The 16444-nt window shown below is 40.0% G+C and overlaps 3 protein-coding genes across 6 annotated transcripts; all 3 read right to left on the bottom strand.

Annotated features, from left to right (window-relative positions):
• Positions 1 to 13: 13 nt before the first annotated feature.
• Positions 14 to 9065, bottom strand: LOC116193149 (pre-mRNA-processing protein 40A). Of its 4 annotated transcripts, none has more exons than XM_031521932.1 (21): positions 9016 to 9065; positions 8718 to 8916; positions 8188 to 8252; positions 7763 to 7816; positions 7406 to 7651; positions 7149 to 7328; positions 6586 to 6653; positions 6382 to 6451; positions 4884 to 4936; positions 4727 to 4784; positions 3637 to 4647; positions 3515 to 3568; positions 3317 to 3433; positions 3120 to 3218; positions 2884 to 2931; positions 2151 to 2243; positions 1815 to 1922; positions 1657 to 1721; positions 1450 to 1552; positions 835 to 1137; positions 14 to 561 (listed from the first exon to the last, which is right to left on the bottom strand). In XM_031521932.1, exons 3-21 carry the CDS (start codon positions 8218 to 8220, stop codon positions 418 to 420), a joined length of 2907 nt encoding a protein of 968 aa, XP_031377792.1. In that variant the 5' UTR covers positions 8221 to 8252; positions 8718 to 8916; positions 9016 to 9065; the 3' UTR covers positions 14 to 417. The 4 variants fall into 4 exon arrangements, with proteins under 4 accessions (XP_031377792.1, XP_031377798.1, XP_031377807.1 ...); XM_031521938.1 differs by lacking the exon at positions 9016 to 9065 and adding an exon at positions 8480 to 8609 and having other exon boundaries at positions 8718 to 8983; XM_031521947.1 differs by lacking the exon at positions 9016 to 9065 and having other exon boundaries at positions 1815 to 1910; positions 8718 to 8983.
• A 736-nt stretch (positions 9066 to 9801) lies between these two features.
• LOC116192656 lies at positions 9802 to 10652 on the bottom strand. The gene is made up of 2 exons (XM_031521256.1): positions 10247 to 10652; positions 9802 to 10062 (listed from the first exon to the last, which is right to left on the bottom strand). Exons 1-2 carry the CDS (start codon positions 10629 to 10631, stop codon positions 9881 to 9883), a joined length of 567 nt encoding a protein of 188 aa, XP_031377116.1. The 5' UTR covers positions 10632 to 10652; the 3' UTR covers positions 9802 to 9880.
• A 568-nt stretch (positions 10653 to 11220) lies between these two features.
• LOC116193825 (growth-regulating factor 7-like) lies at positions 11221 to 14919 on the bottom strand. Its single transcript, XM_031522850.1, has 4 exons — positions 14233 to 14919; positions 13579 to 13779; positions 12741 to 13032; positions 11221 to 12175 (listed from the first exon to the last, which is right to left on the bottom strand). Exons 1-4 carry the CDS (start codon positions 14597 to 14599, stop codon positions 11563 to 11565), a joined length of 1473 nt encoding a protein of 490 aa, XP_031378710.1. The 5' UTR covers positions 14600 to 14919; the 3' UTR covers positions 11221 to 11562.
• Positions 14920 to 16444: the final 1525 nt, after the last annotated feature.

The following is a 16444-nucleotide window of genomic DNA, read 5'->3' as shown; positions in this document are numbered from 1 at the left end:
CACGAGATTAACATTGAAGTAAAATAGAACCTCTTCTTGACATCATTTCCCTCCACAAGCTTTTTACACTCAGTTTTCATGTCCTCACATGAAGAAGATACAAATCCAACGAATGTCAAAATTTTCGAAATTTATCTAAATTCACAGTGACATCTACCTTGTTATTCCAAAAGCGTGAAAGCAGCTTCACACATTTTCATAGAAAGCAAAAAATGCAGGCCATCCAATCATGCGACCAGTCCACATTTTCTTCAGATATAATCAATGAGGCATCCCTAGTCGCTATTACATCCCTCAATGATCCTGACTTGACATTTCTGCTAACCGAAACCTTGTGCATGATTAAGTAATTGAAACTAGGACCTGGGCACAACAGCTAGCAGGACCAGAAAAAGCAAAAGATCACGAGTTCCATCATTAAGACTGCTGAATTTCTCCATCCTCACCAACTTCACCGTCTTCAAGCTCTTCATAACCGCCATTTCTGCGGGAACTATCTCTATGATCTCGTTTATGCTTCTTATGCCGGCTTTCACCATCTGATACAGGAGAGTGAGCATGCTGCAGTGTAGATATCAACAAATCAGTATCTCTATTGCACATCAATGTCAAGTTTATGCAGGGAGCAATGGAATTGGAAAAGGAGAATGAGCAACATCAAAAATTGAACGAGAACAATATTTTGATATCTAATTCAGGGTAAAAAGAACAGGTCCAAAATAAAAGTACAAAGAACTTGAGACCACCCATTTGTAGACAAGTTATACAATTAAAGGAAAAACAATGAGAAGTCCAAGGCAAGTTTGCATGAGTTATATCACAATGTCCATGTACCTTTCTTGACTTTTTGCGATCACTACTCTGTCTTCTTGATCTCTTAGATTCCTTCTCTTCCTTGTCAGAGTAGACTTCATCTGAAGCGCTTTGGTGACGCTTCCTATGTTTCCTCTCCTTCTCCTTTTCCCTTTTTTTGTCATCCTTATAGCCATAGCTATCATTTGCATCTGCAGTATCACTGTCTGTGTCATCCTTCTTACTCCTTTCCTTGCCCTTTTCTCTTTCACGTTCTCTGTCCCTCTCTTTCCTCTCTTTATCTTTCCGCTTCTCCTTCTCCTCTCTCTCTTTCTCTTTTCTTACCTGGAGTTCAGAAGATAAAGCTTTCAAAAAGTAGACAAGGATAATAATCCGCGAAAAGGCATGTTGGTATCTAAATTAAACACCATAATCAATTGAATGATCTCTTTCTCACCCTCTGGCAGATGTTAATTGGCATTATGTGACTCCTAAAGAGATAAAATCTTAAGTATCTAACTGTAGGCGTCACTAATTTTAAACATTTCTTGTTCAAACTCACGATTTACACTTGCACCTCATATAAAGAGTCTTATCACAGCATGTAAATTGAATTCAAACAGCCACAGAAAGGGAAACTACGTAGGCCAATCATACCTTTTCCTCCTCACGTTTACGCTCCTTCTCTTTAGCCTTTTCCTGCAAATGTGCTATGTATTCCTCGAAAATCTCTTTAGCAGAACTCTCTTCCCCAACAGATCTGCAAGATAAAAGAGGAAAGAGGTTTGGTTTTAGAAAGCATGCATGACAACTTTAACTATTTATAGGAGTATCAAAAACATTAGATCGAAGAAGCAGTCATACTTAAACTCATAACTTTCTTCAACAAGAGGCTTGCACTCTTCCCAAGTAGAAGACAAAGTTATTTCCTGTACAGTTGTCGGAACTCATTAGAATCATGAGAGAAAACATATGCTCAATATCATAGTACTTGAGATAAAATAACGGAAATTCAGCTGTACCTTAAATGTATGCAGTAGTCTAGTGAAGTCATCAGCAATACGTTGGCGTTTCTTTGCCTCTTTTTCCTCCTTTTCTTTTGCTCTTTCCAGTAACTCCTTATATACAAGCTTTAAAGAGTGAATCAGTAAAACTCAGACTTCGTATCATGGATAAGACATCTACTAAGCAAATTTTACACGTCGTGTATATATATATATATATATATATATATATTAATTTAAGTAAATAGACTCGAAATTTTATGAATATCTTCTCCGTGTAAGTGTGGAACTAAATTAGATTGTCCATCACATTTGCAACTTTTCAAAGCCGTATTAACGTGTCAACAGAAGTACCTCTAAGTTGATCTCTGATATCAGAGGGTGACCAAGGTTATCCAGGACGCCAGCTCTGAAATCTTCAAATGTCCATGTCGAAACCATAGAAACCTGAAATAGTACTTATCAATGTAAACATCCATCCACATTAATATATGCAGGAACCTTTACACTTCATTTTAGGTTCCACAATTAACTCATCTTACTAAGTTTAATTTTCTTTGAGAAACTGTTAAGTTGCCACATAATGTTTTTAGTTTTTGAAAAATTTATCCATTTACATATTCCAGCATAAAATTGGCAGGAGGTGGCTCCCACCAGCCTCCTCCCATCCAGACATGATCACTGGCATGGATTGCCACCTCCAGTGGCCAAGTAGTATGTTGCCTGACTTGAGCAACCTCCCACACCTCCTTAACCTCAATAAGCCCACATCCAATTTGGGTAGAGAGGGATTGATGGTGCCTCGACCCGGCCAACTCCTTCCCAGACCAGGTCGACAGTATGAACCTGCCGCCCCTGCCCCCACACCCCCTGTGGGCCAGTCTGGTCAGGAGGTACAGTAACCAAGTCATCTCAGCCTAGATTTGTGGGTCTTCAGGGGAAGAGATTTTCTTCTTAATTTTTTTTTTTTTAAAAGGAAGCAGGAAAGAAAGATCCCAGGTAACTTCGCCATTTCAATTACAAAAATCTTGGGATGGAAAGGAGAGAGGAGCAGAGAACTGATCTTGGTCACTAAATGGAGCCTTACCTTCCCTGACTTCATTGCATCTTTTACACGAACTTTGTCTTCATAAAACTGTAAATAGGCAAGAGAAAGGAGTATTTGAAACATTAATTTGAGATTAACAGATCTCAAACGCAATCCAGAAGGCCACATAGTCAGCAATATGAAGAGGCATATTTTTTAAATGCTCTACTTGAAAAACTCAAATAACACCTCATGATCATGTGAAGAAACAACCAGGTTAAAATATCAAGTAATACCTTAACCTCTAGTTCTTCAGCAACATCCTCAAACAATTCTCTGGGGGTTGAACCAGATGTGTTTGATGCAACAGCTTGATATTCTGCTGAATCTTTGACCTGCCATTATGAAGATCCAATCTATGATTCCCATGCCATTCTAAAACCCATTCGACGTTATGATAATCAACATTTAACAATCCAACGGAAATCGTCACCTTCAAACAATAATCCCGCCAATGGGTTTTTGCAGTCAGAATACCAGCTGATGCATGTCCTTCCATTAGCTTACGAAACTCATCCCGGTTTTTCCGCTCAGCCCTCCTTGTTTGTTCCTTGAGATTGAAAAAGCCCCATAATGATGAGATTGGATAAATACCAGAAATTAGCTAATAACAAATGGAAAGCAGGTGAACCTTTTGTATCTTCTTCCCCTCCTCTTCTTCCTTTTCCATGTCCCGAATATAATCCTGCCATAAGCCGATATATTAGTAAAGAGTCCCTTAATGTAATATTAACAGGTTGTCAGAAAACATGCCTGATAGATGAGCAATCGATCGATTTTCTCTAGGCGTAAGTATCTTTCATCATCCTCCAAGCGATCGATGATTTTCCTCCATTGGCTGTTCACCTTGATGAAGTCGCACGATTCCAGGTACTTCCTGTATTCAGTAATGTTATGCCTGTGCTCCTCGGCAGCTTTTTCCTTTTCTTTCCTTTCAAGATCCACCATGAAGCTGTCGAAAAGATCCTCCCTGTCTCGATTTTTTTCAACAGCCTTAAACCGTTCATCATTTTCAAACATGCTCACAGCTTTGCTCCATTTTATAGATGACGTAAGTTCCTTACACTCTTCCAGCATCTTTGTAAACTCTTCCCGGGCTTTCTTCTGCCTCACGCGCCTTTCCTCTGCCTCCAACTTTCTCCTTTGACCCAAATACTCATTGAAGGCTTGTTTCCGCTCACCAAGTGTCTTCAGAGCACCATATCTTTTATCATTGATTATCTCCCTCATCGCGTGCTCCCAAGTCCAGTCAGATTGAACATTGAAAGATTCAAGAAGTGCCTTGAAAGCATTCTTTGCCTCCTGCTTACTGGGGTAGGTAACAGGTTCATCATCTGGAGTCTTTTCCTCCAAAGGGGTCACATTAACTTTACCTGCTGTTGCCATTCCTCTTTTTGCTTCCTCAATAAGCTGAATTGAAGCACCATCTTCAGGGTCTTGAACATTTTGAGAGGAAGCAGCAATTGGCTGATTAGGGACCACCGTGTCCTGACCTCCAACATCATTTGACAGTACGGATGAGGTTGCAACAGGAGTACCCACTGGACCAGATACAGCAGTAGTGGTTGCATTAGTAACAGGAACAGCAGGAGTTACAGGAATAGGACTTGAAGCGGCCACAGAAAATGGCACACTGGGGCTGGAACTAGTAGCAGCACTGGGCGTTTCAACTGATGCAGCAACACCAGCTGCGGAGCCTTGAGATCCCGAGACAGCTTCCTCAAGAACTCCACCATCAGCTTTCAGAGCTTGTTCGCGAGCCAGCTAAATTCAAGTATGAAAGAGTCAAATACATGAAAAAATCCTAAACAAATGAAAGAACCAGGAAATGAGTTGAGGATACCTTCATTTCCTCAGGCATTGACCACACAGATTGCTTTGTAACCTTATTATAATAATATCTGCAAAAGCCAACAGTAATTATTGCCACAGGATTGCCATGAAGTAACGGTGACATCAAACTTTGAAATCAAACCAAAGAAGAAGTGACATCTACGCACTTCCTTCCATCTGAAGTAGAAAATTCCTTCCACACAGTTGACGCATCTGCTCTCTGTTACAGAAAGTCATTACTAATCCAAAATAAGATAATAACAGAATGCAAAAGTAAAATAAATAACTGGCAAGAACAACTTAAAAGTAGACAAAAATAAAAAATAAAATAAAATAGAATCAGCTGGACAGCAACAAGAGGAGACACTTTCAAGAATATACCTGCACCTACATCCAACACAAGGTCAACGAGATATATATACTACAAGCGAACCCCAGAATATAATTAAAATATTGGTGTGTGGACACAAAATGGCCATATAATCACTGTGCATGTGGGCTTTGTAGTGAGAAAACACCAGAATGAAGATGAATAGGTTAATATATCTTAGACTGAAGTTTTTTCACATAAAAATGGAATAAAGTTAATATTGTCAACTGTACTACACTGAAAGTTAATTCAACAATAAACCAGAAAAAGCCAGCAGTTACCAGCACGGAGGTTGAGAAGGTACAAAGTTTAGCATCTTTAACAGCACATGCAAGAAAAGCTTCAACAAGGTAGCCTGATTAATCCTGAGAGGAACCATATCTACATGATGTAATATCAGGCACCATTCTCCTGACCAAATAAAAACAGCCTCCCTAAGGATTCAGTACATGCTAAAGTACTCATAGAAAAGCCATCTCACCAAACAACATGACATTAAATCAAACTAATTTACAAAATTTACCAATAATGGCTAAGTTAGAAACCATTAAAAGCCATGCAGAGTGAACCTATCTCGTCAGAAAACAACCGGAACAAACATGGATCGTGTCCATACTGCAAGAAGTAATTATATGGCAGATTGAAACTAAACGTATTTAGGGATTTGATTTATAGCCAACATACATTAGTATCTTCACAGGTGGTGTATTAATTCATTGGAGCTACTATTTCAGATGTGCTTTTTGGCAAACACATAATATTTATAGACAGGAAAGAGCTTGATAAAATGGATTATACAGAAGTAACTGTAATAGATTATTTCATGTCCTATATTTAACCATTTTCCCAGTCAATAGACTCATGGCGATATGCTGACTTGTTCAACGAAGCTTTTCAAGATCAATGGCCCGATAACCTCAACAATACCCTATTACAATGTAATCACCCAATGGAACTTCTACCACCACACAAGTCATTGCAATGTCAGCAGCACCAAGTGTCTAGTATCACCACCGATCAACTAACCATATACCCTTCCTTGCTGGACTTCCAAATTCTAGTGTCTTGGATTACAATAGAACTATATAAGCTGGCATGCAATATATTAGAGAACATAAAAATGATCGATAATAGGTAAAGTTGCCTCCTGGAAAGGCCGAGTGGACAAATGACAAGGTTACTTGGATAAAATTACAAATAGAATGGCAGATTTATCCTTTCAAGCATTCCAAAGCAAAGCAACATCCACTAATAAGGCAGCAAAGGAGTTAGCAAAAGGCAAAAGCATGACTTACCTCAATAGGTGTCATCAACTCCAAAGGTTTTTCCCAACTGGACTGCTTAGTTTTCTTATTGTAGTAATACCTGCACAGTGCAAATAAATTAGGGTGGATATAGATGAGTAAGCGGGCCAGTAATTCAAAGCATATATACTTGTCAACCTAGGGGAATAATTCCACAAAAGCAATAAGAAAACACATCAGGCAATAAGGACACACCTTCTGCCATTAGCAGCTTCATGCTCTTGCCAGTCAGAGGATGATTGCTGAGTAGGGACACTAGCTGCCTGTTTCCAAATAACAGGAGAAAATTGGAGATATATATCCTGGGTAAAACATCAATCATGTATAGGGAGTACCAGAACAAAAGCTTTATGGCACAGACCAGATGTACATGAGTCACAAAAAAAGCGAAATGATTGCCATAAGGCCCAGAACACCCCAAAATGACTATCACAATCTAATCGGACAATCCACCTATGTGCCTTCAGATAGATGTATTACTGTTTCAGTAGAGTTCAATGAAATCCATTGCCACAGTTCATATACAAGTCATGCCTAAATGCTCTTATCCAACTTCGCAGCTGATATGCACATTCACCTCAAGGAAAAAGTAAGCACTGAAATACCAACTCAGCGTATTTCCACCTCCTTCCAAGCAAAATATAGGGTGGCCAATACAATCAAATCAGTAACCCAAAGGTCAAAATCACAAAATTACGCCGAACTGCAATCAGCAAAGAATTCGCAGATTGTTTCAGTTAAGTGAATAAGATGCTTACGGCAGGGGAAGCAGCTGGAGGTTGCTGGGCAGCTTGCTGAGGCATAGCAGGTGAAGCACCCTGACCTCCCCCGGGTCCCCAAAGCTGTCCCGCAATGGGAGCATGCATTTGAGGCATTGGTGGAATCTGAGACGGGACACTGGCATGATGCTGTGGTTGGCCAAAACTAGACGGGGCAAACTGAAACATTGCAATTATAAGTGCAAAAGGATGACCCATCAAATGTTCAAGCATAAAACCATGTATTGGCAACTTACTGGGTATGGAGTGCTAGATGGAATGGGTCGATTGGTATGACCATACGGCATAGGAGGAGGTGCATGACCGGGCTGATTAGACCTTGGAGGAAACGGCTGCATTGATTGGGGAAAGTGGAGAGGTAGATCTTGTGCCCCAGGCATCCCAACATGAGAGGAGGGCATGCCGGGTCCAACAGGTCGAAACTGCTGGGAAGATGCCGAAATAAATGACTGTCCTTGCTGGTTCGGAACCATTGGGCGATACTAAAGTAGAAAGATATTAAGCATTATTAATCATCAACTCACCATAAGATTTTCTACTTATATACAGCAATAGAGAGAGAGAGAGAGAGAGAGAGAGAGAGAGCATGTTACCTGCATCTGTAAGGTACCAAAGTTTTGGGATCCAGCTGGAGGAGGCCATAGGGGCTGATAAGCAGACCAAACCAGAAATTTCACATATCAGAAATCAGGAACAAAGAATAGAACAAGATAATAGCAATGTAGCAGCGTATCCTGTTAAAAATGTTTATAACAATTATTATGAATTACAGCGCAAATTAATGGGGGGCCCAGATTTTCCCTTTTTTAACAATATAACTATGAGGGACAGTTCTAGTATTACTGTTATCGCTTCAAAAGGACTCAGGACGGTTACACAAAGTCAGTGTCGGTGACTCATTAATTAGCGGATAAAGAAATAGCCACTTGATCCTTTTGCCACAAATCTGAGCTAAAGATAATCTGCCCTGGAAAATGTTCCCAATATAAATAATAATGTATGCGCAACATTCGCATACCTGTGCACCAGGAGGCTGAGAATTATTGGCCATTCCGGGGGCAGGCGTAGATCCCTCTGTAACAGCTGCAACGACCACCATAAGATAACGTTAGCAAAAGCCAACACCTTACATTGCCTAAGTCCAACCGCAAAAATATATCTCTTCCAGTCACGAGTAAACGAAACTGAACTACTACGGCATTGGTGGAATCAACCAAAACAGAGCAAAGATTCTCAGATATTGTTCTTGTTTCCGCAGAGGGCAGTGTAGCTGGCTCTTGCACAACCACCAAAAGTGAGAAAGGACTTAACTCAAACACCCTACGATTACCCACAGAACAGGACGCAACCGGATTCACCAGCAGGGACGGAGACAAAGTGGGGGCAAGGATCCAAGAAGTCCTCGAGCAGGCCTACGTAGGAAAAAGCTGCTGCCCCGCCCTAAATTTGAGGAAAGAAAAGAGCAAGCACTGCACTTCTAATTAAGCCCACCCGCTAATTAACCCAGAATTGAATAAACTACGGAACCCTAGAGGGAGAACTCATCACCTCTGTCACTTCAGCTGGGCAACAACAAACAGCGGCTGCAGAGGCGGGAGACCAAGTCGCGCAACAGATTAGATGCAGCCGAGAGTGCGAGAATCAGAGTGAAGCCACCGAGCACGAATGCCGATCGGCAGAGAGGAGCTTCCCGGAGCGGGAAGATGGAGAACAATCCGAATTCGAACTCAAAAACCCTAGCGGGCACCTGAGGGAGAAGAAGCCTTGTCCGAGTCAGAGAAGCAAAGAGACGGCAGTCGGACAAAAAATCTCAACGAAGAAAGAAAAAAAAAAAAAAGGAGCCTACAATCAATTGCTTTCTCGACGTCGGCATTCGACAACGCAAACCGACAATGGGTTTCTGCCGGATACACGACATCACCGTTTTATTAACCAAAAGGCCCATTATCATCCAGCCCAGGGAGAGCCCATCAGGCATCGAGGCCCATTTACCTTTTAAATTGCCTTTATTTTGTCTTCTTTTTTTTTGGGTGAATTTCGGGGGATGAGGCCCCAGTTTATTAGAAAAATAGATCAAGTAATACAAAGACGAGGCATAATGACCCTTATAATATCCTCAAATAATAGAAAATGAAGCTCATATGGGCAAGCGCTGAATCTATTTCAGTACTTATTTTTCAATAATTTTGTTTTAGTATTTCTCCATCAGTAACAGAACTCCCAAACTAGGCCTTAATCATTGAGTCAAAATCTACTTCACGGTAAGTAATAAAATTGACTTAATCATTAGTGATTTTTGATTTTTGACTCAACAATTAAATAGTTCGAACCTCATCTTTCATCTTTTCTTCTTTCTTCCATTCATTTTCTACTATAATGTAATTAATTTTAAGTACTTATTTGATTAAATAGTTACCGATACATACTTAGTTGTTAGAGTGGAAGAGGATCGATCATCAATTATCGGGCCATCAAGGGTGTTCCCATTGACAACAAGAAAGACCCGACTGACATGATGTCGATCTGTATTGTTTCTAGTTTCACTAGGACCATATTCTTGAGCCACCTAAGGAATTGTTCCCAAATAGGTTGTAGGTTCAGCTTCAGATAACTTGCACAACCGCACGCACACTCTTAAAAGAGGGGCAAAAAGGAATATCACAAACAAGCGCAGACTAATTATTCATTTCTATGTACACGTATTTTTACAATTAGATGTACACATTTGATGTGTATGATCTTATATCGCATCTATTCGTTGAAGTAGCCGCGGTATCCCACTCCATTGAAACACTACGAAGAACTACGGAGTCCCCATCCTCATCTCGGTTCTGTGCAGGGGAAGAGTCTCCACACAGCAGCACACACTTCTTCACGCTTTGGATGATATTACCTGCAAATTCATGTACGATATTATAGTACGAGGCTTATCACGATCGCCGGGGTTCGGAACTCAACAAGCTGCCAGCGTAATTGCACCGCAGCAGATCTCTTTCGAAGAAGAATAACATTAGGCTTAGCTACTATTTTATAAGATGGATATAAATAAAACAAATAAATGCATTTGCACATCTTACTTGCCAAGGTAGTCTGGTTTTTCAACCGGTTCACGACATTGGACTTCGGATGCGATTCTTCATCTCCACCATTTCGTTCTTCTTTTACATGTTCTTCTTCCTCGGGGTGACTATCTGTGCTCGGTTCCTCGGTGCATTTCATGAGAGCAGAAAAAAAAGGGTCGCATGTTGTCTTCTGCCTCATCAGATCCTTCTGAAGGAGTTTAATCAGCAACCCTCGGGACCTTACCGAAGGGCAAGGCGGAAGCGGCAACTCAGCCACGTGCTGCCCTTTCTTAGCGATCAGCTCTGTTCGATCATCAGCCGGGGTTGCTTTCGGGATTCCAGGGCTGTCCTCCCATGGGAAGGGCACCCCTATAATTGAACCCTCGTAGGCGTAGCTCATATTTTCACCTCTTGGATTTTGCTTCTCTCTCTCAAATGTTATCCAAGCCTGAGGCAATTCTTATAGTAGCTCGGTTATTATTATTATTTTTCTCCTTTTTATGTTTTTACTTTTTTTGAAAAAAAAATTCGCTGTTGGTTTTGATCTGATCCATTTTCTATATTTCGGGGATTCAAATATCTACCAGATAAGATCTTGAATGGGAAGTTGTTTCAGGAAATCATCAGATTCTATTTTAACTGACTCGATATATGTATATATATATTCAATTACATAAGAGACGCATAAATAAAGAATAGCGAATAGACTCAATTAGGATGAATGAATATGAAATCTTTTAATTTCAAAACGACAATATTGCTACTGCACCACATCCTCTTTCTTCATGTATCGTTATAATAGCGGCTACTCTCCTACTCCTAAGTCATTTTTAATTTACAGTTCTTAAAGGGAAGACACAATAATACAAATTTTCGTCTGAAATGAAGAGATTTGTCGTTGCCAAACGACCTACAGTATAAAATCCAAATGGTGAAATGATGAAGCCAAATGAAACACCCAGATGCTAAATGAAGTCACACCCAGATGCTAAATGAAGTCGCAATTTTCACCTCTTTGCATTTGATTAATGTAAAGAACACCAATCAAATTTGGAGAAAAGGAAAAGAGGCAAATGAACAGTAAAAGGAAAAGCCAAAGCTGACAATAACAGTCTTATGAGCAGGAAATGTACTTCAATACAAACCCGAAAAATAATACATAGACCACGCAACATAGCCCCACAAACTTCACTCTTCAACAACCCGAAAGCAGAGCAGAGCCCACCGGCAGCAGAGAACAGGACAGGTTGGTCAATCTGAATGGCTATTGAAACGTGAGTGCCGTGCTTAACCCCATCACTAAAGGTCATCAATAAGGCCAACCTGCTAATCTAAGCTTCTTCGAGGTTCTTGCTGTTATCTGCTCTGGGGCTACTTCCAGCGCTGCTGTTGGAAAGTGAAACAAAGGTCGTCCTCTGTAAAACGCCAGTTGGGGACGACTGGAGCGAAGGACTAGTGCTGACCCACAAGGTCTTGCAGCCCATTGAGCTATTGTTAGTACTCTTGAGAGCCTCGCCGAGGGGGCCGCCAATCGAATTCTCCCTCGAAATGGGCACCCAATAGGAGGCCTGTTTATTGCCAACTCCCACTCCCAAATCGATCATCTCTACTTTGTCCATCTCCTGTAGTGACCCGAATTGGAAAAATGAGGAGGATTTCTTGTTCTCTGGGGAAGACATTGTGGGAATCGCTATTGATAACTGGGTCCCATCTGACTGCAAGTCGAGTCCAGCCCCAGCTATGGCGGGATCAGCAGAATGGTTTTCGGGCCAGTCGTCCATGAACTGATGAACAGAATGGTGTGATTCCATTTCTAGGAATTGCTGCTTTGAGGATATCAAGAACGAGTTTTCTTTAGATTTGAGCTCAACAGCCGGAGATAACAAGTAAAGATCCCCCGGATCTTTCATTCTATTGGCAACATTACCCTCATTCATGAGCATCCTGTTATAATCAATGAAAAGTACCACTAGTCAACACTCTTTCTTTCCTCAGCAATTAAAGGCCCGTTTGTTTTCAGGGTTAAAATCACAAAAAAAAAACTTTTAACCCAACCCACTACACAATAAAAATACACATTTCCCAAGTCAAAAATTTTAACTTTAACTCAACAAATTACACAACATTTGTTCTTTTCCACAATCAAAATCAAAGTTATTTTAACTCTGAAACCAAACGCCCCATAAAAGAAAATTTGTGATGCAGTGCTTCAGGGAAAAGAACTGATTAGGTACATATGATTTTGCCAATTTTTATCCCGAAACATTTAGAAACAGAGAATTATACTTCAAACAACTTTAAATCTACAACGTTTTCCTTGTTTCCCGAGTGTAGTGAGAAGGTAAACAACATTTGACAAAAAATTCAACATGATCTGATAGTTTTCAGCTCAGGTTAAACATTGAAACGAGAAATAAGGAAATTCATCATGATCAAACTACCCTTAGCAGTCCCTAGCAGCAACTAAAACCAATAGCACACTCTCTATCAATCAACTTCAGAAAAGTACCTGTTAAGGGTCATGCTGTTAGATACACCGCTCCCGGGCCCCACTAATGCTGATGCAGCTGGAATGTTAGTTGAGGGGGCAGTTGTGGTGGCTCCGGAGACGGAATGGCCTGTTTGGCCTTCCACAGGCTTTCTTGAACGGTGGCGGCCTCTATTCATGTGCTTCTCACAGTACTTTTGGTCAGCAACTGCTTCTTTTGAGCACCGCCACTTCTTTCCATCAGTCCTTCTGCACCTTCCTGGTTCGGGATCGGTGCTTCTAGAAAACCCCAGATGGAAAGAACCCCATCCCACTATATATAAGGATCAAAGAACAAAGGAATATCAACAGAAAATCTAATTCCATCATACTCCGAAATAGAGGACATACATTGTGAGATAAACTTCAATAACTATGACCTTTCCCATAAGGAAAGACTGATTATCCTAAATGACCGATATTATCGATAAGCTAAAACTAATAGCAAAATTGTATTGTGACGAGCTTCATATAGAAAAGAGTATCTGAGAATAGAGAAGCTCTACCCTATCATAAGTACACAAAGAATAGAATAAAATCCGACCATCAAGGACAGATTTGATTCTAAATAAGTCTTTGATAAAATTAAAGGCACAAACATCCATAAAAGATCCGCGAACTGGTTGGTCCTTGCTTTCCATCCAAAGGACCCATATGGTGTTCATGGGCCCAGTCTATGATTCGGGATGAAACTAAAGTTTTACATGCTTACAGTCTTCTATCCTAACTGGACATGGATAATTTCTTCAGCTAAGATCTGCACATCCTGTGGTAATAATTCAAGGGGTAAAAAGTACCCGTAATTCAGGAGACAACTCACATGCGTTGGGCCTGAAAAGTCCGCTGGAATGGCAAGCAAGTACGGCAGAGTCAAAAGCTTTCTTGATAGGTATGAGCAGGTTCAAGGGAACCGGCACATTCGACACGATATACTTGTAGATCAGCGCTTGGTGCTCTAGCTCCATATACTGCGATGGAGTGAATGGACCTCTTGAGAAGAGAGCTCCATTGACGTTTGCACCTGCCAAGCTTTCACAGGTTACCATTCCCGAACCATATAGCGAAATTAATTTCCTTCTTCACCACATTGCAGGCACCATAAAAGGCCCAATCTTCTAAGCTATTTATGTAGCAATCTCGCACTGATCAAAAGGGGGACTGTTCACTTCTGTATCTTTTCTTATTTTGTGCCTACCAGTCCATTTCAGTCGAGCATTTGAGGAAAATTACTTCCCCTCAGATAAAAAAGAGATTTTTTCGAATTTCCCGTTGACAAGAACTGCTCCAAATCGGACATTTAAAGGAAATGACCTTTCAACAGAACCGAATCTAATCCATGACAAGCTTGCATCTTTGACTGCATTTTCCATAGCCAAAACGGGGCTTTCGACGATGTGTTTACTGCCCAGGTAAAATCTGCAAACGAGCTTGAAGGACAGCAAGAATGACCAGTAAATGTACCCGAAAAACTTACCATACAAGGACGAAGAACTGTGGCTCAAATGGGGAGACGGGGCGTCAGATTTCGAAGACGAGAAGCAGAGCATGTGCTGCTGCTGCTGCTGCTGCTGCTGATGATGATGATGATTCCCGGCGGAGAAGAAAACAGGGGAGGAGCCATTAGATAGCAGGGAAGCTCCATCACTGTCCCTACCGGCCTTCTTCGGGGCCGACAGCAAGTCCTCGGCTTTAGCGACCTTGGAGCTCCTCAAATCGTCCTCGGGGCCGTCGCATGCTGCTCTGCCCTGCTTGAAGAGGGACCCGTGCCCGTACAGTCTGTGTTTGGCCTCAGGATCTGAACCCACCCCCCACCCACCAAAGCCCACCGCCCCGAGATCCATAAAATGGAGGAAGATTCAGTGGTCGGGCAATGGAAATGGAGAATGGAGCATTTGGGACCAGCAGCAAGTGAAAGCACGGAGCTTGAAGAATGAGGAGGGACGACAAGGGGATGTGTTCGACGATTCAGGAAGAAGATGAGCAATGCAAGAGCAGAGAGAGGAGAGAGGAGAGCTATGGACTACGGAGACTGGAGACGAGAGGAGAGGGAGGAAAGAGACATGGGACTTTGCTTCCAGATTGATGTTTGAGCAAGATAAAATAATAGGGGAAGGAAGGAGAGAGAGAATAGAGTTGAGAGTGAGAATGAGAGGAGACCGTACGAGATGCAAAGATTACTCTCTCCTTCCCGCATCCCATCTTGTTTTCGGACATACTCTCAAAATATTCGGTGCTTTTAGTTTTAGAATTAAATAAAATTAAATTTTAATTTTAATTAAATTAAAATGATTGTGTTATTGAATTATGTAAAAAGTAATAAATAGTTGAGAAAAAATAATAATTGTATTTTTGAATTATAAAAAAAATAATGAATAATTGAGAGAATTTAGTATTAAAATTAAATTAAATGATAAAAAATAAAAGAAAAAGAAAATATAATAATTGTATTGTTGATTTTTGTTGTGTAATGAATAGATTTAAAGTTAGAGTTAAAATTTTAAAATTTTGATTATAAAGCCAAACGAGATATAAGTAAATATTTGATAAGTATCGATCCGCCCATTAACTGTATATCACTCTTTTTAAATGTTTAAAAGTGAGAAATAATCGCACAATCAGCCCGCGTTTCCCACTTGGCTCATCCAATATATTTTCCAAAATATTGAACTCGTCTCTTTCTTCTTCTCTCTCTCCATGTATCAGTTTATTATTACATTTTCTTTAATAAAAAAGATGTTGAGGTTTTGACCGATTAATCTTACCTCTCATAGAACATGGAAAAACACTGTACAACTGGTCCAATAGAGGATATCCTCTTGCAGGAACACCTTGGGTCCTCCTGCAGGAAAAACACTGTGCAACTGGCCGAACACCTCATTCGATTTTCTTTATATTACTATTCTAAAAGACGAAGATTACCCATATGGATTTTTTAGATAGTTTAATATTTGTTTTATTTAAATAAATTTTCGGATTATAGTCTTATAAATGGTAAAAATTCACAATTAAAGAGTTTTACACTTAGTGAGCTTTAATCAGGCCATTAAGTTTCGAAATATCTGGTGATGTAAAACTAACGAAATAAATAAAATCTTAAAAATGTATTTTCTTGATATTTTTAAGACACCTTTCGATATTTCATATAATTTTGTTTTTATCCCTTCTATATATATATATTTACAGAAAATATCAAAAATTAAATAACTATAATTTGTTGAAATACTTACTTTCGATTCTTTTTCGGCTTCGAAACTCGTCAACTATCCAAAAAGAAGATTTTTCTTGGGATTTATTATTCACACAAATTGAAAGTAAGCATCCACTCTTACATTGCACGAGCACTTTAATAAGAATTTAATGGACTTTTATTATCCGTGATAATAAGAATAATAGAAAAATAAGATCATTCTTGATTGGGAGAGTTTTACTCCTTAGAAACCGATCTGGCTCAAGTTGGATTAGTTGTAATCGGTTGGGCTTCCGAATGCCAAAATACACATAAAGAAATACGATCAGTAAACAAATGGATTTTGATTTTGTCTTATATAATTTATAAAAAAGATATATGTCTGATTTCACCCAAAAGGATATCTACTTAAGATATATGATACTCAAGTTAAAATGCTCGTAGTGGAATTTATAGAATGACATGATCTAGTCCCCTAATATAAATGGAACATCAAAGA

This window comes from Punica granatum, chromosome 1 (genome assembly GCF_007655135.1).
Source record: "Punica granatum isolate Tunisia-2019 chromosome 1, ASM765513v2, whole genome shotgun sequence".
Lineage (NCBI taxonomy): Eukaryota > Viridiplantae > Streptophyta > Magnoliopsida > Myrtales > Lythraceae > Punica > Punica granatum.
The sequence above is the reverse complement of the archived record's forward strand: the minus strand, read 5'-3'. Positions and strand labels throughout refer to the sequence as shown.